General features: G+C 41.7%; 1 protein-coding gene across 1 annotated transcript in view; it reads right to left on the bottom strand.

Moving 5' to 3' along the window:
* Positions 1-5,688: 5,688 nt before the first annotated feature.
* The window catches only part of BMPR1B (bone morphogenetic protein receptor type 1B), a 109,923-nt gene continuing 88,092 nt past the window's right edge, over positions 5,689-27,519 (bottom strand). The window contains exons 3-11 of the mRNA XM_032762590.2: positions 21,201-21,303; positions 19,286-19,388; positions 12,670-12,766; positions 12,047-12,185; positions 7,791-7,983; positions 7,135-7,432; positions 6,483-6,658; positions 6,084-6,214; positions 5,689-5,930 (exon numbers count right to left, since the gene is read on the bottom strand). Coding sequence (XP_032618481.1) covers positions 5,805-5,930; positions 6,084-6,214; positions 6,483-6,658; positions 7,135-7,432; positions 7,791-7,983; positions 12,047-12,185; positions 12,670-12,766; positions 19,286-19,388; positions 21,201-21,303 — 1,366 coding nt within the window. The 3' untranslated portion in view covers positions 5,689-5,804. The remainder of the gene's footprint in view (positions 5,931-6,083; positions 6,215-6,482; positions 6,659-7,134; positions 7,433-7,790; positions 7,984-12,046; positions 12,186-12,669; positions 12,767-19,285; positions 19,389-21,200; positions 21,304-27,519) is intronic.

The following is a 27,519-nucleotide window of genomic DNA, read 5'->3' as shown; positions in this document are numbered from 1 at the left end:
TTCGGCCCTGGGTTTTGGAGCAAGGAAAGGGCCTGGGAGGTTTGATTCCCTCGTGGAACAGGATTGGGTGTGTCCTCAGTGAATAACTCAGATTGTGCCAGATGGAAATAGCTCAGCACAGAGGTCAAAGCGGCTACCGTAACGCTGCTGATATGTGTACTTCATACTCCCTCTCCCCCCCCCCCACCATAATGCTGCTGACAATATACACTATAAAAAGGGGAGGCTGTTACAGTAATGCTGCTGATAATGTCTATTTCATACAGGGAGCCCCCACCAGGCGCTATGGTAATGTGCACTTCATAACACCTCCCACCTCCAGGTGCTACTATCATGTGATGCTGATAATGTGCATGTCATAGTGTCTCCTTCTTAATTTTGAACCTCTGTGTGCTACCATAATACTGCTAATAACTTGCATGCCATAGTGGGCCCTGATTTTGGGCTGCACTACTGAAGCCCACACAACAACGATCCCAAGTGAGTCAGCTACGCTGCCTCCTGGCTGTCGCTGTCCTCCCCCACCCCCTTTTTAACTCTTTCTCTCTCTCTCATTGCTGCTTTCAGCTCAGCATCCTACAGTTCCAGGGGAGTAGGAGTCACATCACCAGAAGAGCACAGCCCGCCTGGATGGTATTGCTGCTGGACTCACTAGAGCAGAAAGGGTTAAAGGGTGCAATGATGCAGCGCTCTCTCAGAAAGCCCAGCAGCTGTTTGACTCTGGCCTGGATTCTGCTTTTGATTCCGTCTGTGTAACCCCGCTGACTCCACTTCAGACTGGATTTTGATCTTGATATCCCCATACCCCGTCTCTCCCCGTTGGGTCATTCTGGTTTCACAGGGGTCTAATCAGAGCACCATTGTCCACTGTATAGCCAGGTCTCTCCATGAGCCAATCAGGGACCAGGGGGCTTTGCTGAACTGTCACAATATGTTTGTAACCCTGTCAGTATTTCCATAGTTTTGGAGGCATTTTTTAATTCACAGAAATAATTCTGCATGAAGAGAGATGCTGAGACCAAGGCATATCTCCTCCCATTCAAAGCGGTATCAAATGCCAGAGGAGAGGGCCGCCCTTATGTAAGGGCAAGGGGATGGGGAGGAGCAAAGACTGGGTTTACTTCAGCAGTGAATGTACCCACCATTTAAGGCCAAAGTGCTAGAGTGGCTGGATTCTTTAAGAGGTGCCAGGGTCTAGTCTATCCAGGATGAGCTTTTTAAAGAAGGAACCTGCCTGTAATTAACCGCCTTTGTGGCTCGTGGGCACTGCTGATAAATTATAGCATTGCATACTTGGCTCTGCTTTGGTTTGTTATGAAATATGTAGGACAGCCATAATAGCCAATATCAATCAGGTTTATTGCGGAAAGTCAAGGATGGCATAGTAAAGGCCGAAAAGTTCAATAAGATACCATGACAGAACGCACCCCTGTATTCACACCCGACACACTATTGTAAAAAATCTTTGTACAAAAAAATGCCTGCTTGAGGTAAGATGTGAAAAGTAAAACTTGCTGGTCATTAATGTCACGGTAAAATGCATGTAGCAACATCATATGTAAAGTTATGAACATAAGCCAAAATCAATACTATGTGTTTACTGGACACATCTGGGTACGTCTGTTTCTCAAACACTAACGACAAGTTGACTTCCTAGCCAGGTGTCATCACCTATCAAGTGGTGATTCTTTTGCAAGGAAGCAGGGCAGGAACGTGAAGATGTGATCTGAGCAAACGACAGCATGAATCCTCTCCCACGCCAGACTCTGTGTCTCCCTGCTCTCAGCTGGAAAGAGCTTTTATCCAGGGTTTCACGCTCAGGACAATGGTTTTCCAAGGGTGGCTAAGCTATAAAAGGGGCAAAAACATCTCAAATGATCTCTCTCATTTAAGAGGACAAAAGAAAACAGCTGTCGGAGCAGATGGTGTCCTGGAACTTGGTCGGCAAAGCTACTGAAAACCTGTGGTAAGAATTTCACCTTGAACCATGTCTACTTTAAGTTGAGTACTAGAAAGTGTTTTATGTTTGTTTGTCTTGTAACCATTTCTGACTATAACTTGTACCTTCTTAAAATCTCTCTTTATAGTTAAATGAACTTGTTTTGTTCTTTAATCACAATTCATCTAGCATTGTGAATTGTGTGGTTAACTCCATGTAAAGTGCTGTAGCTCGATGCCCTCGCAGAGGCAACGGTCCGAATATATCTGGACAGAGCGAAACAGACATTTCTGTGGGGAAATCCGGGACCGGGAGTGAGTCGGCGTCACCGTGCACATAGTAATCGAAGCTGCTGGAAGCCAGAGTGTAGCCGCTGTTCACTAACAGGCTACCGGGGGTCAGAATTGCCGGACCAGGGCCATGGTGATATACAGACTCTCAGGGTGTGACCTGCAAGTCGTTTGGCTGTTTGTGAGTGGCCCTGTTCAGGCTCCACAGCAGCAAGGCATTGTGAGGCACCCCACGTCGCAGAGGAGGTTGTGACACGGCCTGGATTGCACCCAAAGCGTCTCAGATAGCAGTTTCCGGGAAGCCAGTTCATGAGGCATTGTTAAACTCACCATTTGCAGAAGGTTTGCTCCCAAAATTTCATGCTAGCAGCATTTGTAGGATGATTTTAAACTGTTTTCGCATGTCACTAAAATCCAGTGCATCAGTTTGTCCCAGTCCTTCCACTTGTTCTAAACCTTTCATTTGCCTTGTTCTGGATACTAGTAGTCCAGGTACTGACCCCTGAAGGAACTTCTGTAACTTGTCTTGGGGCAAAATACAAACCTATTTGGATTTTTGACAAATGACCTATCTGCTTATGTTAAAGGTCAGCAGTACTATGGCAGAAGGTAGCTTACCTCCTTCGTGCCGCCTGGGCGCTTAGACGGGCCTGCCTTCTGCTTACAACCAGTGCCATCCCAGGGCCTCTGCAACCCACCTCCTGAGACCAGTGGGTTATTTGTTTGATGGGTTAACAAAGGGCTCGGTGGCTAGTCACAAATCCCCGCGTTGACTCATTGCTGCTGCTTTATGAGGGGGAGGGATAGTTCAGTGGTTTGAGCATTGGCCTGCTAAACCCAGGGCTGTGCGTTCACTTGAGGGGGCCACTTAGGGATCTGGGGCAAAATCAGTACTTGGTCCTGCTAGTGAAGGCTGGATTCAATGCCCTTTCAGGAGATTTTTGTAACCCCACTGCATCCCCTTGCCAGTTGCCATTAAAATATTAATCTCATAGAGCTGGAAGGGACCCTGAATCTGCTATGAACATTCTGGATCTCCCAAAGAATCCCAGGTGAGGAATCACCTGAAAGCAGTGGACTTGCTAGTCATTAATAGTGTTGTCAAATGTACAGATACTATGTGAGGAGTTAGGTGTATATATACAGAAAATGTGTTTAAAGTGTCTCTCTCTGTTAGGCTGTAAATGTAGCATTGTAAAATATCAGAATGCATGCCTCTTTAGTCAACTGTTAATAAAGAGATGTGATGTCAACAGAAAAGGAGCAAAACAAGCTGCAGGGGATTAAAAACAATAAATTTTGGGGGTATATAGCGAAGGCACAAAAGACACCCCTTCATCCTGCAAGTGAATGGACAGCATGGGTCACAGGCAGCCTTGGTTGAAAACCCTGTGGAGGACTTTGGGTGACAGAAAGGTCTTCAGCCAGGAGATTAACCTGCTAGTTTTACTAAACGTCTAGAAAGTGTGTTATGATTTTGGTTGTTTAGATAACTTGTTTCTTATTACATTGATCTTTGATAATAAATTTATTCCCTTTGTCACTAATCTCAGTGCCTGTAAGTAAGTAAGTCAAGTGATGGGCCTGCTGTGCACTGTGTGTGTGGCGGTATACCTAGCTCGTCCAGTCTGCGGGTAACTAATGTCAGAGAGTGGCTCCATAAACAGTGGGCAGGGGGCCCAATTAGTGTTTGTGCAGGCACTGATCCCTAGTTAACTTAATGAGCTCTGCTCTCAAACACCCTCCCATTTGTCTCTGGTGCAATTCCAAGTGTATCCTCTTCTGCATTGTGGTGTCACATAAAGGAGAAGGGCGTTGTGGTGGGTCTACTTTCAATATGGTCTGTATTAAAGAAAGATAGTAATAAATGTGACAGAGGGTTACTTATTACAGGCCTAAGACCTGTGCCCCAGGCATGCTTATTTATTTCTGTCAGTCAGCTTTTGGGGGGATGGCTGTCTTTTTGTTCTGTGTCCCTTCAGCACTTGTTTGGGGAGTAATAATGAAGTCTTGACTGTGCAGCCTCAGGGGTAGGGGAAAGCAGCACTCCGACACAAAACAAACTCGCTGGCACAGGGAACAAGCCGCTCGCTCTTAAGCGAGCTGGCCTGTTGTGGAGGAGGACACACGCTCCAGGGGCGCCCGACCTAGTCAGCGTCCCGCACACCAATCAGGGCCCGGCGCCACCTGGCGGTCTGCACAGCGTATTTGGGAACAGCGTTCCCATTGGCTGGAGACGCGAAGGGGATGGTATAAAGCCGGAAGCGGCTCACGCGCGGGAGAGCGGCGGCTGCTCCAGCATCCAGAGCAGCAGAGAGGCCAGAGCAGGGTGTCCGGCCGGGCCCAGAGTAGCGCCCGGCGCTACAGTACTCCCCACCGCTCGGAACGGTGAGTGGGGTGCGGCGTCCTGCATACAGCCTCCCCGCATCGGGGAGGGGTCTCCCGCCTGGGTTGGGCCGGGCCGGGCCGGCTTTCTGCCACCCGCGGTGCGTGCGGCAAGGGTGGAAAAAGCTAGAGGCTGGCGGGGCCGAGCCGAGAACAGCGGGGGACGTAGCCGGAGCTGTCTAACTCGGGAGGGGCCCTTCCAACATGCATAGTGGTAAGAATGAAATATATTTGTTTAACGGGGTGGGAGGGATGCAGGCGGGGCTTGCTGTGTGAAAGGGCGCACCCCAACTGCCCCTCTCTGTGGAGGTACTTACTTGCATACGCCAGGTGCCACAGTGGTTTATTACCACTGCTAGTAGGGGTGGCTCTAGGTTTTTTTTGCAGCCCCAGCCCCCTTCCCACACACCCACAGATGCAACAGCTCTGGCTGCCCCCTCCCCCCCCACTTTGTGTACAGAACACGGATTGGTTCCCATATGGTTACAGAACTGCAGGAACAATTTTCAGCTTGTGTCATCATCTGTAAGACTCTTCTCCATAAATGAGGAAAAGTGTTTGGTCCACTCTGAATTTTGAGGTGTTGCTTATCTGTGTGAGAGGAGTAGTGCTGAAATTGATTATCCCACAGTGCACCACTGATAGCTCTGGAAAGCAATCTGAGCTTGGATGCACTGGCCAGGCAGACAGTGTCTCCTGGCTGGCCTCAGGAGTGAGGCCTACAGAATAAAATGTAGTGTGGTTGTTGCATGCACTCACCTTTATACAATCTTATGTAAAATTGGAATTGGGGGACTGTTAAAACAACTGAACAAATACGAAACCTGTAAATAAACAGTTGTGTTTAAGGCACTGGTTCCCAAAAAAGAACACAATCGCTTCACAAAGAATTTCTTTCTTTTATCAGGACTCCCATCAAAACAGCATCTGTAACAATTTAAACTAAACTAATCTGAACAAGTGACTCTCTGAGAATTTTTTCAGTCAGCAAGGCTATTTGGGAGTGCAAATCTTTTTATAAATGAAAGTTCCTTGCATAAACTTTAAAGCAGTATCTTCTTTTAAACAATCAAAAAATAAAATAAAAATAATGGGCTTTCACAGAAAGCAACATGCAGACTCTTGAAATGGTATGGTATTTTCCCCCATGCAAACAGGGAGTGGATGAGCCTTCTGTCCTCTTCAATGAATCAGAGTTTAATGTCCTGTGACTCTGACATTTTGGCAAGTGTTTTCTTTACTCGCAGGGCTGTCAGCCGAGAAGCAGGGTTGTGAGCCCAGCACTCTGTCATAAGTTTTCCCATTTGTCTTAAGCACTGTGAAAAGAAAATATAAGAAAGGATCTTTTTTAAATAATGCTACAATAAGAGCATTATACTCTTGTAAATTTTGTTTGTAAGTAGGAGGGTGACTTTCTGGCCAGCCACTGATCTTAACAGGGACAATGCTATGTTTGCAGGACTTCTCACCTCGTCACTGCTCCATCTATTGGGGAATGAAGGACGGAGCTTCTTGATGCACACAATCTCCCGCATGTCCTCATAGGAGGGGTCAGTGGGCACAAGATCATGGTATGGAAGCTGGTATTCTTCAACTATTCCTGAAAGAAACATTCCAGATGCATCATAACTGCATGATAAGACACATACAATTCCCCAAGTAAGTTAAATTCATTCCATTCAACTGTCTCACAATGACTTGTTCTCTGTATGCATATTATAATATCAGGGCCTTGTTCTCTACTTGGATGGCAGATGAAAATTTCTCCCTGCCACCTTTCTGTTCAAACAGATGTGTTGGGACAGGACAGGGGGGTGTCTCTTTGTTGTTAAACTAAATTACCAACCAACCATATGTTTGCCATTTACCTCCTGACACACATCTCCTTGCTACCTCCCAAAGGATGAGTCCAAAACTGTACATATCAGCCATGATATATGACTGGAAGTGATTCCTATTCAAGCTTTCATCCAGCACCTCAGGAGGCATATAGCGCTTTGTTCCTACCCGGGTGTTTGGTGGTATGTCCACCTCATTTGTATCACTAAAAGGAGAAGGGAAAAAAAAAAGCAGCAGCACTCAAATGCAGAACCAAACTCTGCCAAGCCAGACAATGCATAAAATTTGTGGATTATTTAAAAAGATCAGTTGCCTCCCCTTTACCCCTTGACTCCTAATGGTTTATATCCACTAAGAATGATAAAAATCTAACAAAGCAGCAGATACACCTCTACCCTGATATAACATGGTAAAGCAGTGCTCCAGGGGGGTGGGGCTGTGCAAAGCAAGTTCAATATAATGCGGTAAGATTTTTTGGCTCCCAAGGACAGTGTTATATCAAGGTAGAAGTGTACTTGTTTACTTTCTATGACATTTGTAAAGAAACTGGAGAGGGGGAGGGGAACAAAAAACACAGCTGTACAGAAGTCACTGCCCTCTCTGAAGTGCAAGAAGCAACTGATGTATCGCTCTGATCCCTTGAGTCAGGAAAGAATTCACACACAAAGAAATTTTACTCACCTAATAAATTTAACTGCCAAGCCCAGGTCTGCTATACAGCAGGTTCCATTCTTTTTCACTAGAATGTTCTTACTCTTCAGATCACGGTGGGCAATAGCTGGTTTGCCTTGAGTACTGAAGATCTCAGTGTGCAAGTGGCACAAACCACTAACAGAGGAATAGGCCAGTTTTAGCATGGCTTTTGAATCTAAGGTAGTGGATTTCAGATAATCATACAGGGAGCCATTCTCATGATAGTCTGTGATAAGATACAGTTGGGTCCAAGACCCTGTACCTTTAATGTCCGCAGCAATGAACCCTGGGTGGGGAAAATATTTTCAGATTAATATCTTTGGGGGCTTATTTAGCTAAAAGTTCAGCTTCTTTATCCTGTCAATAAGGATATGAACCATACCTGCATCAGCACATATGTGAATTATACTGCATGAAAAAAATATGCAACAATTACATGAAGAAGAGCTCATGCTAAAGTTTATCAATGCTTTCTGTCTAATCCAAGGATTAAGGATTAAATTGTGATCAAGAGGGGAGGGCACTCACAATTGCTTGTGCAAGGGAAGAGTACAAAAGCAGCTCAGCTAAGCAAGGTCTGTAAAATGTCAATGCAGTGGCCTGGAGTCTGCTTTTTGGAAAAAAAATACCGCTTTATCACTCACCCAAAATGTTTTCATGCCTCATCAGGACAGTCTGATAGATTTCTGTCTCTCGGAACCAGCTAGCCTCCTCAGTGGTGAAGAACACTTTTACAGCTACCTTTTCTCCACGCCACTTTCCCATCCAAACTTCTCCATAGCGACCTTTGCCTATCTGTTTCACCATCTGAATCTGCTTTGCTATAGTTCTTTGGACCTGTTGAATTCCAAGAAATGCAGTTTAAGTATTGCACAAAGCTAGAATGCACGGGCCTCTCATAGAGTTGGGGGAGACAGAATCTCCCCCTGCTTCCCAGAGAATGGAGTACTAGCGCAGATGCTCTTAAAGTCAGGATCCTGCAGCATCAGGAGCTCCCATGATGAGTAGGCCAGTCGTGGAAGATACAGGACAACCAGGGAGCAGAGACAAAAAATTCCCAACCAGCTCTAGAATCAAGGCTGGTGTTTTCAGAAGTGCCTAAAGGAGTTCAGCCCCCCATACAGCTAGTGAAGTTTACTAAGTCTCTTTCAAAAATCCTACCCCAGTTTTCATTTATGAGCCTAATTTGTGAAAATGTCAGCCAGAAGTTTAGTATTAATTTTAAATTTTAGGAGCACAGCTTAAAATCTGTATTTGTGCACTGACATCAGTTTCATCAAGTAGCTTCACTCTGAATAAAAGCTAGATTCAAAGCACCAGTTGACATATACCAGAAGTATGGGGATGACTGACTGCTCATACACTAAACAAAAACCTGTTATGACTAAAAAATCCACCTTGGGCAAATACAGACTAAAAGCCTCAGTGCTGCAGTGCTTTAGCCATACCCTAATAGATGTATTGGAGCATAAGCTTTTTGAAATAGCAACTGTTTGTGCCTCAGTATTACCTGTTCAATCCTGAGCTGAAATGTTCTTGTTTTGTAGGATATTTTTAAACAAAAAATTTTAATTGAGTCCAATGCAGTTGCGTATTCCTACATCAGGCATTAATTAGACCTTGGTCATTAGTTAAATTTTCTAGATAATTAAAAGTCTAGATTTTGCCTTCACCTACATAAAACTGTCATCTGAATGCTTAATGAGTTCAATGTCCTCCCAAAACATTCTGAGCTACTCTTTTCTTTTCTTTGGAAGCTGTCATATTCCTTATATAGGACTGAAACTGTTCAGCTCCAGTCTGAATGTATGTGAAAACAAGGGCATTCTAAATCTCTCAGGTAAGGTCTGTTTTTGTTTATTATGTTTAAACTATTTTTAAATTGTCTAAAATGGAAAAAATAACCAAACCTATGTAACAACAACTCTGCAAATTCTCTCTCTGATTTGCATACAAATGGAAGTTGAATTTTTACAGCCTGAGTATGTATTATCACACCATCAGATGGTGGCTTCAGTGCAGTTATTTTGACTTACACCAGTGGAAGCCAAGAACAGAAATTGAGCTTAAGTTGTTTTTAAACTGATTTATTCTCCTTTATACTTTGAAGTAATGATTGAAACAGTTCTATTACACTGGACTCTTTCTTTAACATTTTGTAATGTAATTTTAGCATTGTTGCTTTCCAATTTGCCTACTTTAAAGAATGCATCCTGAAAAATAATGGAATTACATCAAATAACTTAATTTGTTTTGTGTAAATATATGTAATGGCATCATAAAGCACATGCAATTATGATATTTAATGATGAAAAGTTCCTTATTAAATTATATTAAGAAAATGAAAATCACATTTCTGTTACGAGTTTTCAAAAGGCAGAATACTACATGGAAGACCTTAATTGGTTTCTTCCTGCTAGAGCTGGTCAAACTATTTATTGTGTTCAATTTATTTTATTTCATGCATTTAGTTTTTTTGCTGTTCATAAATGGCTTGTGATGTTTAAAAAGATACCTGTTGTTCTAAATTGTTTGACAAACAGATTTTACAAACATTTTTGTGTTATGGATTGATTGTAAACTGTTTGGTCAGCTAAGGAAATAGGGCATTTTGCTTCTCTTCTCTGACAGGATGAGCTAAACATTTACAAACTACTTCCACTGTTGCTTGAATAGAACTTTGTTTTTGTTTTGCAGCTGCTTGGAGGCCCACTGAGGTAAAAAATGCTTTGCAGGGCTTAGAAGTTGAATGACAACCTGCAGCAAACTTTTATGCTAGAGATACAATCTCCTAAAAAACCCACCCAACAACTCCCAGTGGTTTATACTCTATAATAGCAACATTTACACTACCTTAAATATATGGGCATGACCAAGAACCACCATATAATTATGAATAATACAAATAAATCAGAGAGAGAAAATGAACAAGGTTGAATGTCAGAGTAAGGACACTATCCTGCTTAAGGTTTCGCTTTGTTGTAACCTTTGTATCCAATATAATAAGCAAGCTACAAAAGAAAGACAATATTGTTTATCATAAGCTGGCATTTTACAAGTTCTAAAAAAAAGTATGGTTTGCGTTCTCTGAAACAATTTAAATAATGAAGCTGGAAATAAATGCTTTTAAAATGCAGGGTAGTGTTTTTCACCACACATTATTGTACATATTTGTTACAGGCATGGGCATCCTCTCTTGGACAGTAAGTATCAATCTATGTACTTCTGAGCTGCATATTGCTGTGGTAACTATCTGACAAACACAGCAAACATATATTATGATGTTCATCATAGCAAAAGCTTTAAGGCTGCAATGCAACTTCCATCATGGACCTGTTTTCACAGTCTTATAATTTTCTTAGAAAATCACTATTGGAGGAAAATCTGTTTGCCTAACTAAAAAGTCATAAAGGGGCAGGAGGAATATTTTCTGATTTATAAAATCAATCATGACCTGGTCTAGTCACTACAAAGCCACCAGGTATGGCAGAACACAGTTGGGACAGAAAAGAGTACAAATGTCTCCTTTATTGAAGTACAGTAGGGCAAACAGAGCCCCAGCAACTGAATTGTGTGCTCTCTCAGCAGGAGATCCTGCAGTCTGCTGAAGAGAGTGAGGCTCATGCTGCCAGTGGGATCATATATGCCCAGTTTAAAAAAAAAAAAAAAAAATACTTGGTAGGTAAAAATACATTTCGAAAAACCATATTGCTCCATCCAGCTGTACTGGTTCTTTCCTTTTCTCTTTTTATTTCTGTCATTAAAAGACCATGGAGTATACAGTAATATTCTGTGTCCTGGTTCAAAATGCAGCAGCCCATGTGCTTAACAATCTGGGTTGCTGTGAAGTTTGCAGTCTCTGTCCTGTTTCCCTGCTCCCTCTATGGAAATGCCCTTGGCTACCTGAGAGATTGCCCCTCTAGCACAATGGCCATGATCTCCTTTGACAGCTATGTTTCATACGGGGAGGTTTGTGAGAGCAGCAGCCAGAGCTGGATCTATACAATTGCTCACACCCATATCCAGTAAGAATAACTACGGACTTCACCACTTTTGGAATCAGAATCAATTGCAAAGCTCATTCTTGTCTTGTAAACAAGAATACATGACCTTTTCAGGTATCTGTCAAGGTAGGGGACTGGACTCGATGACCTCTTGACTTCCCTTCCAGTCCCAGAGTCTATGAATCTGATTTTAAACAGGACTTTGCAAAATGAAAATAAATAGTTTGAGTCTTCTGCACAATGCCATGATGTGCAGGAGGTCTGAGGTTGTCAGGTTATCCAGAAAACTGAATGGAAAAGGCATGAGTTTTACTCTGGAATACTGTATTGGGTCTCAGTCACCATTATATTTGAGACAACTTATAAATGTACAGTGATTCTTTTTAATGCTAACTGTTTATAAAAAGCACACATCTAAGATCATTGGATGAGATCAGAATCCAGCCTGATACATTCCATTGAAGTCTATGGGGTTAAGCTGGATTTAAAGAGCTCTGATTCTTAAGTATTTGAGAACCTAATTCTTCCTTCACATACTAAATATAATTCCTATAAATCCCCTTGAATTTTTATGCTGGTGTCTTTGCCTTATAGCAGGGGTAGGCAACCTATGGCACGTGCGCTGAAGGCGGCACTCAAGCTCATTTTCAGTGGCACTCACACTGCCTGGGTCCTGGCCACAGGTCTGGGGGGCTCTGCATTTTAAATGAAGCTTCTTAAACATTTTAAAAACCTTATTTACTTTACATACAACAATAGTTTAGTTTTATAGACTTATAGAAAGGGACCTTCTAAAAAGGTTAAAATGTATTACTGGCAACGAAACCTTAAATTAGAGCGAATAAATGAAGACTCAGCACAGCACAGCACGCTAAAAAATTTAATTCCTTTCTTACCAGCAGAGGGAGCCCAGACCCACTTCCTGAGCTCTGAGACTGTTCAATCAGGTCTTTCAGGGATTCCCCTGGAGGAATGTAAGTCTCATCCTGTTCAAGTCCAATGCTGTAACGAGGTCTGGTTTCCTGCCTTTTATGCCTACAATTTCAGTGAAAATTAAGTTACTTGACAGTACAATGAGGAATGGATGCTATGTAGAAACTTGCTAAACGACTGTTTTCTGATCTATTCTCAACATTAGAATGCTTTAGGTCTAATTTTGCATAGCCAGGTACCAACTTTAAACCCCTAATTCAGAGAATAGTCCTAAATGACCAAATAAAGGCATTTTTATGAATTTGCCTATGCCTTCTGAATCTGTCTGCCTCTTTTTGTGAATTTTACTATACAGTGTTTTTCTATGAAGGATGCTATACAAAAGACCAACTATATTACAGGCATTATAATGATGCCTTTGTGATTTTAACATCATTAGCAAAATATACAGTTTTTCCCTATAATATAAACAAAGTTTTTTTTTATTGTTCTCCAATTCCCTCCTGTTAATTTTTTAATTTTACAGTTCATAAGCCAGGAGGCGGGGGAAGAAATCTGAAGCAAAGTTTAAATACTTCCAACTTACCTGAAGTAACAGAATATGATGATAAGTACCAGGAGTATACTGCAAACTGTCACTGAGATCAGCAAGGCCTTATGGTGAATGTTTCCTTCAACAAAATCTGGTTAAAAATAAAAAAAGCTTTATACAATGGCTGTATTTTTGTCTTAGAAGTCAACACTACTCTCTCACACCTGAGATGTCTTTCACATTAGGTTGGGTGTAAAATACATTTTGCCTTCCTGGGTTTAGTTCCACATGTAAAAAGACATACAAGAATTTATAAACGTATTAAGCAACAGAATTGTTCCCTTTCTTTTCTACTGAAACATTTGTGTAATGTATCACTTGATTTCAGAGCCATTTTATATGCTCCTTCTTTAGCTCTCAAACGCAGCACATGGAACAGCAATCGAAGGCCTGACTGATCCTGCAGCCTTTAAAGCGCTAACTGGTAATGCTAGCGCTTTTGACTGAGTTTGCAAGGGAGTATTTAGCCCCTCATGACCAATTCACTAACCCCCCACCACCTCAAACCTGGGATTTATAGTCCTGCATCGTACATATCTTGTCAGCTAGGACACAGACTAATTTGGTGCCTCTTTATCTTAATTAACTTTTCTTAATTTCAGAAAACTATGAGAGTCTTAACAAAAGCAATTAATATACCCAACTGTATCTATCTTAGATATACAAGGGATGTCTAATCCCTGCTGGAGCATAGTGCTAAAGTCCTCACAGCACTTGAGCAGGAAAAATTATTTGTTTTTTTATTCTTGGACTTGTGGAAAAATGTATCATTGCAGATGAGCCATTCTTTAAAACCGCTTGAAAATGAGACAAGAAGGATCCTAGGGGAATCTTGGCTTACTGTCATACACTTTTATATTAAAGATCCAGTTCTCTCTCCCATCTTTGCTTCCAACTGTTTCCTTTCCTGCCCATCATGAACAGAGATTAAACCTGACATTACCTGCTCCTGGAGCATTAAACATTCTCATCAGAGCGGCACGTTTCTACCTGGACTGTCAAAGTGTGCTAGGAGCTGAAACTGAGAACCCACTGGGGAGTCCAGTTCTCTCTGTGAAAGAAGTGACAGTTCAGGGGGCGAAGATTCTATTTCATGGTTTATATTAGCCCAGGAGAGGCTAAACAGAGTATGCAGAGTATAGGGGGAGAATTCTACATACTCTGGAGAATATGGAAATACGTTTGCAGTAAGAGGTTTCTGGTTTCATAGAACATGTTACAATAAAAACTGGGCTAGCCATTTTTAGCACGAGTGTTGAGTGCCACACATACAGGGCTCAGTTCTGATCTCGTGTACACCAGCACTAAACCAAGAAGTGACTCTATTCAGGTAAATGGAGTTACACCCATCAGAAACTGTAATGAGCTCACAGTTAAACTCCCTCTTCTTTAATATTATAAATGGATTGTGTGTGTATAAAACTGTATACACATAAAATGGAATAAAGAACTCTGCCAAACTTGGGTACCCAAAGTCAGCCACCTAAAATGCCTATTTAGGCACTTGCATAAAAGTGCAAGTGCTCTGCAACTCTAAGGCCCTTTATAGTGGCCCCAACTTTAGAAAGCCACACTTGAAAATTACATTTTTTCTGTGATCAAAGGCATTTGTGTGGGAGAAAGAAAAAAAGAAAAATCCCAGAAAGCACTTAAAGATAAAAGGGAGTCTAAAGACAAGTTTTGCATTTTAGCCTACAAAAGTGAGGGAGGCTGAACTAGTTACAGCAATGAAAGTTATTACCTTAGATCAGAAGGTTGTTTCTAAAACAATATTACACAAGGCTTTATTAAAGATGCACCAGGCACACAGTAGGGATGAAACTGGCCCTAAGAATAAACATCTTTCTGGAGTCCTTCATGTTTACCAACATGTTATGCAAGGCAATAATGATGGCAAATGAGTGAGTTATCTGCCCAGAATTCAAACATGTTTTTAAATTACTCTGGCGAGATTTAGCTTGTTTGCTCATTTGGGGGTTTTGGAAACCAGTTAACACGTGTTCATCAAAATGTAAAGAAAAAATGCTTAAAAACCTTTATTTTTAAATGTCAGAGAATAATCAAAAATGGCTCTCTGTCCAACTGGGAAGATCTAGCGATGTCCCACAGGGGTCAATCCTGGGTCTGATACTATTCAATATTTTCATTAATGAGTTGGATAATGAAGTGGGGAGTACACTTATAACATTTGTGGAGGACACCAAGCTAGGATGGGATGCGAACACTTTGGAGGGCACAATTAGAATTCAAAACAACCCTGACATATTGGGGATTTATTCTGAAAGAAAAAAAGAAATTCAATAAAGACAAGTGCAAAGTACTTCACTTAGAAAGGAAACATTAATGCACAACTGCAAAATGGGGAACAACTGGCTATGTGGTAGTATTGCTAAAAAGGATCTGGGGTTACTGTGGATCAGAAATTATGAGTCAATAATGTGATGCACTTGTGAAAAAGCCTAATGTCATTTTGCGGTGTATAGAAGACGTGGGAGGTAACTGTTCCGCTCTACTTGGCACCGGTGGGCCGCAGCTGGCGTACTGTGTTCAGTTCTGGGTGCCACACTTAAGGAAAGATGCGGACGAATTGCACAGAGTCCAGAGGAGAGCAACAAGAATGATAAATGGTTTAGAAAACCTGACCTAGGAGTAAAGGTTAAAAAAACTGGGCACATTTAACCCTGAAAAAAGAAGACTAATGGGAGACCTGATAACAGTCTTCAAATACGTTAAGGACTCTTAAAAAGAGGATGGTGATCACTGTTCTTTGTGTCCACTGAAAGTAGGCCAAGAAGTGATGAGCTTCATCTGCTGCAAGGGAGACTAAGGTTAGATATTAGGAAAACATTTCTAACTATAAGGGTAGTGAAGCTCTGAAACTGTCTTCCAAAGCAGGATGTGGAATCCCCCTCACCGAAGGTTTTTAAGAACAGGTTGGACAAACACCATCTCACAAGGTCCCTTCCAGCCCTATCTTTCTATGATACAATTTAGGCTGATGAAAGGTGCTAGACTGACTTCCCCTGGACACTGAAGTCCTCCCTTTGTCCACAGAACAGGTGCTGCATACAAAGCAGCCATGCAAACTTCTCTGTCTGCCTCAGCGCAAACCTGCTGGGGCTATTTCCTGGGAATGGCAGAGAGGCAGGTGGTTCAGTCTTCAAACTTGGCCTCTCATCTGCGACTGAAAAGGGTGCCAATTTGCACTAATTTTTGTGATCTGGGCACTGGACTTAGACCCAGTGCTTCCTAATGTTTTGTAAGTTATCAACTCAAGCCAAACCAAGCTGTGAGGTTATGAAAATAAGCAGGATTTTATTATTTTTTTAGAAGACTACAATGAGTTATGCGAGGGATCCCTAACAAACAAGCAATACATTACTGAAGCTCTTCTACATTGTCTTCAGTACAGGGAGGGAGAGATGATAACAGAAGAAACAGTTTCTCTAGAAAATATCTTCAATAACACTCAAGAGCCTTTCAGATAGTTCTAGTGCTTCCCTCCAGCCCCATTTCACTTTGTCATCTACGGCACTCTGCTGAAACGTCTATTTAAAACAGCAAAATGGGTTTCGGGTAGAGGCAGCATATCAAATGCACAGAAGATTCTCCTGCCTCCCCAGTTTCTTCCAGTTCACAGTATTCATATAATCTGGGTAAAACGGCAGTGAAATCTGAGGCTTGGAGACTTGTGTGCACACATCAGATCCCATCATCATTCCTCCAATCATTCCTGTGCCCATTCATCAGTAGCTCTACAGGCAGGGAGCCAGACATGGTGGCACCACCACTTCTGCTTATAAAGGCTTTAAATCAGTAAAGACATATTTGTTCTCATCTGCTTTCAGTCTGCACTTTCACTGGGATTTCCAGTAATATTTTTATTGTTTAAAAGAGAGGTGTCCTTTCAGACATGATTATTATTCTCATTTCCTTAATAAGGCGGCTGCATGACTAGCAAGGGGACTCCATGTTATCTCCAGGGTATTTTTATTCTACTAGTACTGCAGGATGCACCAGAACACTGTCCAGAAATGGATTTAGCTGCTGTTGTGTTTTTCCTTCCTGCTTGACACAAAGATAGTTCTCTGGCTTGATTAATTTTAATTCTTCTCTCTGATACTTTCATGTATCTGCTGCTTCATTCTGTTCACGGTTAATGAGTGAGTCCCTTCCAGGAAATGCTTTCAGAACACAAATTGCATGTATCTGTAGATGATAATTCTGTGCAGGGTTAATTTCTAGTTAGCAACCTTTGACCTAAGGCTGAAGGACCTCACCAGACCCCGGTTTCTCCTGAGATATGACCTTGGTAAAAAGTTCCTGATCAGGAGTCTGTATGTTTTAAAATACCAAACAACATACATTTTTGCATCAAATCTAGTGGAGTTTTTGTTTCAACAAGTCCATTTTTAATTTTAATTATTTATTTTAATATCACTGTTTATGTTAAATCTTGATAATAATTCTGAGAGTCACCGCACCACATTTAAAAACAGGAGGACAGGAAGAATGGGTTATTAACACAGAACTCGTCAACTGTGATATATTAATATGGCTAGTGGGAGAATTCAAAGTCTAAATTGCTGGTGAGTGTTCAGATTGTGATAGAACAGTGGCAAGCTACCCTGGCTTCTGGCACCAAGAATCACAGCTGACCATACTGCTTTCAAAAAGGGGCTGACTTTGGTGCTGTTTCACAGCTACAGGCTATAGAGCTACATTATCTGAAGCAGGCTCTAAAATTACAGCCACCATTTGCTATCTAGCTACTAGTGCTGGAGGAATTACCTTAAATGAACATACTGACATTTGTCAAATAACAAATTAAACAACTAGTTTTGCAGTATTCAAGCAGCTCAAAAGCTATTCATCTAATAATGTATTCAAAAATACTCTCTCTGCTATTTCATCTTAGCTGGCTGTCACCTTAGTCCTTCAGTGTCCTCTGCCCCCGCCAAAAAAAAAAAGAAAAAAAAAAGGAAAATTTGGCATTAGCAAAAGAACTTGCATTTTTGCATAAGCAGTAGATAGATAGCTGACTATGCTAACTACCTGATTTTTACATTTCCATCCAGTTTAGGCTGGAATGGAAAATGTAATATAAAACCAAGGAAACAGACAAGTTAGAACAAGGTTGCTCCATTTTGAATCTGCAGGGTTTAATTCAACCAGCGTGTGGGGGAAAAATCATGGACTTGATTTTCCAAAATAAAATTATATTATTCATATACTATACAAACGTACGTACTTCTGGCATTTTCTCTGTCCAAGTCACTTTTTTTCTCTTAATAAAGATCAACAAAATGACAGAGTTCTTATTTTGGGAGTCAGAATTTTATGAGGTTTCAGTGATCTCATGGCTCCCCAGTCAATGCTGAATTATTTTACATATTAAATTTTATGGGCCCAATCCTGTAGCCCTGCTGTGCAGAATCCCAATGAAGTAAGCCCTTATATAAGTAAGAACTGCAGGAATAGTCCTTTCTATATGCATATGTGGGGTGTGTGTGGGTAAGTAATTACATAAGTAATGTGTTTAGACTGAGATATGAAACAGGTCCTATTTACTGTTCAATGCTATGGTCCAAAGTTTGTTCTCAGCTTTTAACACGCAACACCAAAAAAATTGGAAATTCTGTCTCCTACGACCAAATTTGATGCTGACCACATAAGTCAGACACCGCAGCTATGCCAATGACTATACATGTCGTGCTTACCCAGGAACTGCTGTATATTAAAAATAAAAATATTGTATAACTTCCAACCAGGCCTGGAAATGCATTTGTGCAGAGTGTTACTCTATTGTTTGTTCTATACCTCTGAAACACAGAGTTCATGGTAACGCCTAGACCTTATTTTCTGAGGGCCAGACTATTGGCGGCTATAAATCGTCATTAGTTCCACTGGCTTCAGTGGAACTACGCTGATTTATAGCATCTGAGGATCTGGTCCCAAGTGTCATTCTGAAACTGTTATGTAGCTACAAAGAACAATCTTTTGCAACGACAGACGGCATTCATAATTGTTATTTTATATTTGTATGGCATGAGCCGCTAGAGGCCTCAGTAAGTCAACCCCACCCCCCCATCCCGTGTTAAGCACTATACAAACACAGTAAGAGATGATCCCTGCCCCAGCCTAACCTAGGGTATGGCTACCCTGGCACTTTACAGCGCTCAGAGGTGTGAAAAAACACCCCCGAGTGCTGCAAGATACAGCACTGTAAAGCCTCAGTGTAATCAGTGCGGCAGCGCGGCTCCCAGCGCTGCAAGCTACACCCGTAGAGGATGTGGTTTACGTGCAGCGCTGGCGCTCCGACCACACTCACACTTCAAAGCGCTGCCGCGGCAGCCTTTGAAATTTCAAGTGTAGCCATACCCCTAGACTGTGAGCTCTTTGGAGCAGGAACTGTTACTTTACTACACACAGCACCTCGTGCAACGGGTCTCTGATCCTTGACTGATGCCTGTAGGCATGATGGGAATACAAATAGAGGTGAATATCAGCAACAACCAAGTAGATACTCTTTCCGTATATTACCAGAACAGCTACAGGATACAAAAAAATATTGTTTTTCCATGAAGCTCATCTAATTCTCTTTTCTTACCTCTGTTTTTCAGTGGTGGCAGCGTAGGGTGAAGGTTTTCATTACAGAAATCTTCATCTGTGCAGCATGCAATAGTTCTTCTGTGATGTATTATGGGTGTATCCTGCAACAGAGAAATTCACAGAGAATTCTGTGAGCAACTTTGGTCTTTTAAACAGACACTGTTGTTTGGGCGCTGGAGAAAGAGACAGACCTGACATGGTAAACAGCATCACAACCAGTGAAGGATTTTGAATATGACTGCAATAAGGATTTGGGCCATCCTAATAAAGCCATTTAAACATCAAAGAACAAATTCATCCCATGTGAAATTCCAGTGAAGTCATTACAATTATACAAAGATGTATTTGGCCGTAACAGCGTACAGAAGAGCTGCGAGAGAACGTGTGCGTTAGTGTTACATTATTCAAGCATTCCAATTGAATTCAGGGGCAGACAGATTTCATGTTCATGTACAGTGAGACTGAGGGCCTGATCCTCTGTCCCACTTTCCAGAGCAAAGCAGACAGAATTTTGCCCTAAGGCCAAGATTTCCAGAAACAGATGCCTAACGTCAGGCCTGAATTCAGCAGAGACTTTAGGATGCTTGTCATTTTGGAAAGTGTGGCTGCTTATTTGGTAAGCACTTAGAAGCCCCATTTTAGACTCCTATTTTTGAAAATCTTGGCTTTAGCGCATGATTCCCTTCATGTAGGGGAATACTCAGATGGCTTAAAGCCAATGTAGTCAACCCCCAGCGAAACAGATTTATGAAGGGTATGAAGAGGGAGCAGGAGGGGACAGAACACAGTGCACTATACTTTGGAGATATTTACTGGAATAATGGCTCCTATGAGTTTATTACAAGCTGGTGAAAATAAGAGCAACCCTTAGCCTGCTCTAACTTGAACCAATAGCTGGTTTGGCCGCTGGATAGGCCCAGATTTGGTTGTAGGAGCAGAAAGATTACTTAGGGAACATCTACACTGCAAACAAACAAAAAAATGCGGCAGCCAGTCTCAGAGCCCCGGTCAACTGACTTGGGCTCACACTACAGGACTAAAAACAGCAACGTAGATGTTCCTGCTTGGGCTGAAGCCTAGGCTCTGAAATTCAGCAAGGGGTACAGTATCAATGCCTGGACTCCAGCCCGAGCAGAAGTGTCTACATTGCTATTCTTACCTGTGCCCTTATTCAACACCCTGTAGCAAGAGCCCAAGTCTGTTGACCCAGGCTTTGAGAATCACTGCCATGGTTGTGGTCTTTTGTTGTTTTATTTTGCAGTGTGGATGTACTCAGAGTCATCTTCATTCCACCTGCTGTCCTCCCTCCACCGTCCTGTTGAGGTTTGCATGGAACAGCTGGGGATTTAACCCTGAGTGATTTCTCTGTGTTAAACATGCAAACACAAAAGAGAATTGCTGTGTAGGGTGAGACGTTGATTGCAGTACATGAAATGGAAACACATTTCTCTTCCTGGAACTATAATACCTTCCCCACATTTACTGATTGGATGACCGTCTACACATACAGGACTCACGTTACACATCAGTGATATGTAACAAACTTCTGTGAAAACAGCAACTTTTTTACGACACACTACTACGCAGCACACAGCCTTTTAGGAAAGGAAGTAAAGACTGTGTTACCTAATTCAAGCTGCAGGGGGAATTTAGAGAATCAGAATGTAATTACCCGAGTGGTAGTTTCACCAGGAAAGCACAGACTAATATTAGTTAACTAACAATACTGTGTGCTTGAAGTAGCAGCAAGAGTTTTGGGGAGCAGATGCCATTTCCTCAACATTCAGAGGGCACATCCCCCACGTGACCAAAATTCAAAGCAGCAGATGCATGCATTTATCCTGACTACACTGCAGCTGAATGAAAACTATCACAATACCTAGACCAAACCTTGATCATAACTGTTTTCTTACTCGGCATTGGAAGTCTGAGCCTTCTAAGCCTAGGCATCCTGAAGCAATTGTACGTCCTCCGGATTCATCTTCTTCTACCATGGTGAAACAGTAGCCATCAGTCCTGAAGATTGGAAAGAGCGAAGCAGAATTAGTTTTTTAAAATGAGAGATCTGCTATTAGATATGCTGTGCCCCACAAACATACAGTTGATAAATCAACACACTTTGAACAGCAATGTAACAAAATGCGTATGACTAAACTATTATCACATATGTAAAATCTTATTTATTTACGCAGTGTCATTTCAACATACAAAACAAACAAATGCTTATCTCAGGCTCTTGGCACCCACGTATAGTTAAAATTAAAACCAATAACTTTTCTTCAAACAAAAGAAGCCAGTCCACAAAGCTGATATTTTCACACAAACCTCTAACCCCCATGATTAAAAATCTTCACCAAGGCCCATCCCCTCTGCACAAATGTTTATCCCAGTGGTTCTCAACCCAAGGCCTGCAGGCCGCTTGTGGCCCAATCAGCACACAGCTGTGGCCCATGCGATATCCTCAGGGCCATAGAGGTAGTATATTGTGTGAATATGGCCAACATAACACACAGAGAGCTGCATATCCGGTCCACAGTGGTAAATAGGTTGAGAATCACTGGTCTATCCTAATAGTTGGGTCTCCAATGATGCAAAGCCTATCTTAGTAAAAGCATCAGTACTAAAGCAGGTCCACTTGTGCATGTACACACTGTACAGAGATTTGCTCTGTGGTGCAGACCTGAAGAGGCCAGCGTCATTGAGATAATGACTGTGAAACACTATTAAGAGTGATTTGTGGTCCTTACTTTAACCATATTACAAACTGCAACACTCTGTTGCGGATGAGTTCTTGAGTTATCATCAACATCCTTCATAACTGTTTACTTGGGTTATAAGCCTAAAGTGATCCATAATACTTCAGTTTACAAGAACATGTACAACAGAGGACAAGTATAGTAACAGATGGCTAGATGGTGCTGGTGATAAATGTCTTTCCCTAATGAAGGTCAAATGCATGAATGTTATCAGGGAAACAAAAAGAGCGCCTGCATCTGACTGAAAATCTTCTCTGCTAATTTCTCATCACTTTCTGGGGACTCACTACCAATCAAAATGAATGAAAAATGTCTTGATCGTAAGAAATAAAATGAATAATAAAAAAGAAATAGCCCCTTATCCTCGATCAAGCCATATAGCAATAAAATGTTTTATTAACCTCTTATTTTCTTTCTAATATTTATGTTTATTAGATATTTTCACAACAAAAGAACAAATGAAGGACAATAAAAGGGAAACAGATAAAAGAAGTAACTAAATGGATTTACAAGGCTTAAATAAAGCAGAATTTCAGATAATTATTTTACTTTTATTTGAAAGAAAGGAAAACCTAACAAAACAAACAAATAAAAACACTAATGACAATAAAGACGTTGTAGGACAAGGGGAACATTCTGTTACACATTGAATGCATAAATATAATTTGGAAATATTAGCTGTGGCACAAAAGGACGCCAGATAGGAAAACACCAAACATTTGATGTGGCACGTTTTAAAATTAACTGTATGAAATCTAGTCAGAGCAAGCTTGTTTCACAGTTACTTTCAATAACAGGACAAGTTACTAACTTCCGGATCTGAAAAGTAACCAGTTGCACACTACAGATTATTTTCTCATAGAAGCGCACAATTTACTTTTATACTACTTAGATGCTGTGCATGAGAGTAAAGTAAGGAAGACAGCAACCCTTTTGGGTAACAACTCCCATGATTTCATTACTCAGTCTCAGGATAGGAATGATAGGATTGCCAAGAAAAGAGACTGAAAAGAATCCATTAGAGTACAATATTATATTAGACTACATTTTATTTGTTTACATGGTGCCTTTGATTCAAAGCAATGAGTAAGGATAACTGAGGGACACAGTAACAAAACAATAAATTGCAATCAATTGAAAAACAAAAGAAGTCAACAACTGATAGTTTCTAATAAAGTCAATATACAAAAGTAGGAGAAAGAAAAGAATCATATTGTTAGAAGAGGTACTATTAAGAAAGGAAACCAAAGACACAGGAGGTTTTGGCATTCTAGTGACTTTCAACAGGACATAGACTGGGGTCGGCAACCTACGGCACGCGTGCCAAAGGTGACACGCGAGCTGATTTTTAATGCCGCTGATTTTTAATGCCGCCGGCTCCTGCCAGCTGGGGTCCTGCCACCAGTCCCACTCAGCGCCCATTGCTGGCCTGGGGGAAGGAACCCCAGGTTGGCAGAGGGCTGAGACCCCCAGCTGGCAGGAGTCAGGCTGAAACCGCAGAGCAGAATGGGCTGAGCCGCTCAGTCGTTCCGGCTGCTGGCCTCTTGCCATCCGGGGTCCGTCCCTGCCGCTGCCCCGGCTGGCTCACCTTGCGCAGGCCCCCTTCCAGACAGGGTCCAGGCCTCCGGCTCTGCTCAGCCCTACCATCCGCCAACTCCATTCACCTCAGCTGCCGATCTGGGGTTCCAGTTGCTGACCTCCTGCCAGCTGGGGTCTGGATCTCCAGCCTTCCTCAGCCTGCTTTCTGGCCTGGAGTCCCTGCAGGCCACCCTGGGCTCTGCTCCTGGCCTTGGATTGCTGCTCTGCAGCCTCCCCGCCATGGCCCATTGTGCAGCTTCCCCATCTTAAAATTGCTTATATCAGACCACACTGCGTTTGACCTTGTGCCTGCCTTCTATCGCCATTTTTTTCCCCACTGAGAGTTGAAGGGAACATTTGACAAAATGGCAGGTCCTAAGAAAGTGAAGCTAGATGTCCGATCATTTCAGCCTGCTTGGACAGACACATTTGGATTTATTGAAAAGAAGGACCATGCTATTTGTGCTTTCTGTTATGAAAATTTTGTTTGTCGCATATCAAGTGTTTGACGACATTTTGAAACAAAGCACAAAAAACCCTTTCTTGATGAAGCAATCAAAAAGGCAGTAGCAGCCTATAAGAAGCAAAGCAGTGTTTTTAAAAGCTTAAGTGTAAGTAAAAATCAAGCGACAGAAGAAAGTTACAAGATTGCACAGTGCATTGCAAAAAATGGAAAGCCGTTTGGGGAATATATAAAAGAAGTTTTTCTCAGCAGTTTGGAGATTTTGTTCAATGATTTGCCAAATAAAGATGCAATCATATCTAAAATAAAAGAACTGCCCATCTCTGCCAGAACAGTTGAGAGATGCATATGTGAAATGGCAGAAAACATTAAGGAAAAGCAGAGGACTGCACTGAAAGACACAGCAGTGTTTAGTGTTGCAGTTGATGAAAGCGTGGATATAAACGACGTTCTGCGTTTGGCAGTTGTTGCAAGATATTGTGCTTCCAATGAAATCCAAGAGGAACTTTGTTGCCCAAAACCCCTGCATGGCACAACAAAGGGGGAAGATATATTGGAAAGTTTTGTAGACCATTTTGAAGAATGAGGAGTTGACATCAGAATAATATTTTATGTGACAAGAGATGGTGCTCCTACCATGGTCGGAAAACAGAAGGGATTTGTAAAGTAACTTGAAGATCAAATTGGCCATCCGACCGTCAAATTTCACTGTATCATCCATCAAGAAAACCTGTGTGCTAAAATTTCTAATTCAGAGCTTAATAAGGTGATGAATACAGTGGTGCAAATTGTGAATTTCCTTGTTGCTCAGTCTGCTTTGACTCACAGACAGATTTAAGCACTGCTAGAAGAGATGGACAGTGCTTATAAGGACATTCCACTTCACAGCAACATTAGGTGGCTAAGTCGTGGCAAGGTTTTGGTGCGCTCTGTAAACTGTTTTGATGCAATCAAGGCCTTTTTGTCAGAAAAAGAACAAAACTACCCCGAACTGGATGATGACAAATGGCTGTGTAAGGGCTCATGTTTCTAACCGATATCACTGCTCACCTAAACGAACTCAACCTCTGTCTCCAGGGTGCAGGACAAACAGTTCTGGATCTTTATGAAGCCCGGAAAGCATTTTTTGTGAAACTAGCAGTTTTTTCCAGGGATATTTAAACTTCTACTTTCCGCTACTTCCAACTCATAAAAGAGCTATCGACATGTTGCACTGTCAGTATCGATGAGACTGGAAAGTACATGCAAGAACTGGAATCAAAATTTTCTGACAGATTTCAAGATTTCCAGTAATTTGGCCCAATGCTTTCTTTTCTAATTAAACCTGAAAAGTTCAACGAAAGCGTCTTGGATTTGTCTGTATTTCAGTGGATGGGTGTTGAAGATTTTGAAATGCAGCTCATTCAGTTAAAAAGCTCAGAATTGTGGACATCAAAGTTTGTGGATCTGCGGAGCGCACTTGAAGCTACTGAGAGAAATCATGGGGCCTCTATTCTGACCTGCTGGACATCCCTGCCAGTGAAACTGTTTGAAGAAAATTGCGTTTCCAATGCTTTCAGCATTTGGATCCACATACCTGTGTGGAGAGGAATTTTCACACATAAAATCTGTCCTCTGTCCCTCTTGGAGCTGGTTAACAAGTGATCACATAGAAGCCTGTGTGCAGCTTAAAGTATCTAAATACGTGCCAGACATTGGAAAACTCAGCAAGGAAAAGCAAGGGCAAGGATCACACTAAACTGATAAGATCTGCATTTTAATTTAATTTTAAATAAAGCTTCTGAAACATTTTGAAAACTTTGTTTACTTTACATATAACAGTAGTTTGGTTATATATTATAGACTTATAGAGAGACCTTCTAAAAAATGTTAAAATGTAATACTGGCACGCGAAGACTTAAATAAGAGTGTATAAATGAAGACTCGTCACACCACTGCTGTAAGATTGCCGACCCCTGACACAGACTCATGAATCACTTTTGAAAATGGGAGATAGGCTCCTAAATCACTTAAGTGCTTGTGAAAATTTTACTCTGATGTAAAATGACAAAGCAAGTTAGATCATGGAAAGCAGAGGGGAAGAGAGCTCAAAAACTTTGAGGGATGGAGGAAATCATTCTTTTTGGAGACAGCAACAGAAGAATGTCTCACAAGCTTCAGACCATGATACAATGAATGAAGAATGTGGAATGAAATGAAAAGGAGAATGTTTTATATAGGAAAATGAGATTTAAGAGGGAGAATTTTCAATGTAAAAGTTATTCACCCCTCGGAAAGCCTCCCAGAGATCTGGGCAAGAGAGTAGAAGAGAGAGTGTCTTCTAGAACTCCTGGAAGAGCTCTACTGTGGTGGTGAGGAACAGATCATCATAGGTCGAATATAACGCACTCTACATAGAGAGTAGTGCCTAGCACAATTCAGCCATGTTAGAAATTAAAATCTTCCCATCATTAAAAACAATCTGAACAAGCATGTGCCACATCTATTATGCTGTAGTTCACTGCATATAAGTATGCATGTATAACACAGAATGATGAATACAGGGGGTCCGCTGTATACATTGGGGTTGTGTTCTTGAAAAGGACGATGGATATCGAAATGACGTATACTGGGGAATTTTTCCCCATGAGAAATAATGGAATAAGAGGGGGATGTGTTCACAACTTCACCACACTCGCCTATGACAATGCCCTTTTCACGTAAATGGTGTACGTTTTCACACTGACAGGTTATACAGCACACATTTTACACACAAAACATTGAATAAAATAATGAAGAACACTACTAACACTGTTCAAACATATAGAACATTTTAATACGGTAAATATAGTACAGTAGTACAGTATAAAACAATGTCAATTATGCTAAACTTAGGTAGGAGTAGTGGCTGGGTTTTCTTGGGCTGGCTTTTTGGTTGCAGAAGTCCTGCTTGACTCTTTGAATGATAGCTCTCCCTGTAGCAAGCCACTGCATCACTGAGAGCCCTGGAGACTTTGGCAGACCGTTCATGAAAAGGATCACCACTCTGTATGATTTTTGTCATCTCATCTAGCAACCCAAAGAAATGGGAGAGATTCTTTGTCCTCAGACTCCTGGCTTCCTGCCCTACGTCATCATCATCATCCTTGCTTTCTTCAGGTATCCGTTGTTGGTCCAACTGTCCAGCTCAATCAGTTCCTCACTTGTCAGTTGCTCAGCGTGAGACTCCAACAACTCCTGTACATCATCTTCCTCCACTTCCTCAAAGCCAATATCCTTCGCCAAATTGACAATTTCTTGCTCGAGAGCAGAAATGGCATCAAATCCCGTGAAGCTGTGGACAGCATGTGGCATCGCACAGCGCAAAACGCCGTTCATACATTGCGAAGTGACCTCTTCCGATGATGCGTCAATGTTTTCCATGCTGTTCAAGATGTTGTAGGACTTCCAAAACTC

Source organism: Chelonoidis abingdonii, chromosome 5, assembly GCF_003597395.2.
Source record: "Chelonoidis abingdonii isolate Lonesome George chromosome 5, CheloAbing_2.0, whole genome shotgun sequence".
NCBI lineage: Eukaryota > Metazoa > Chordata > Testudines > Testudinidae > Chelonoidis > Chelonoidis abingdonii.
This window is presented reverse-complemented; position numbering and strand designations above follow the sequence as displayed.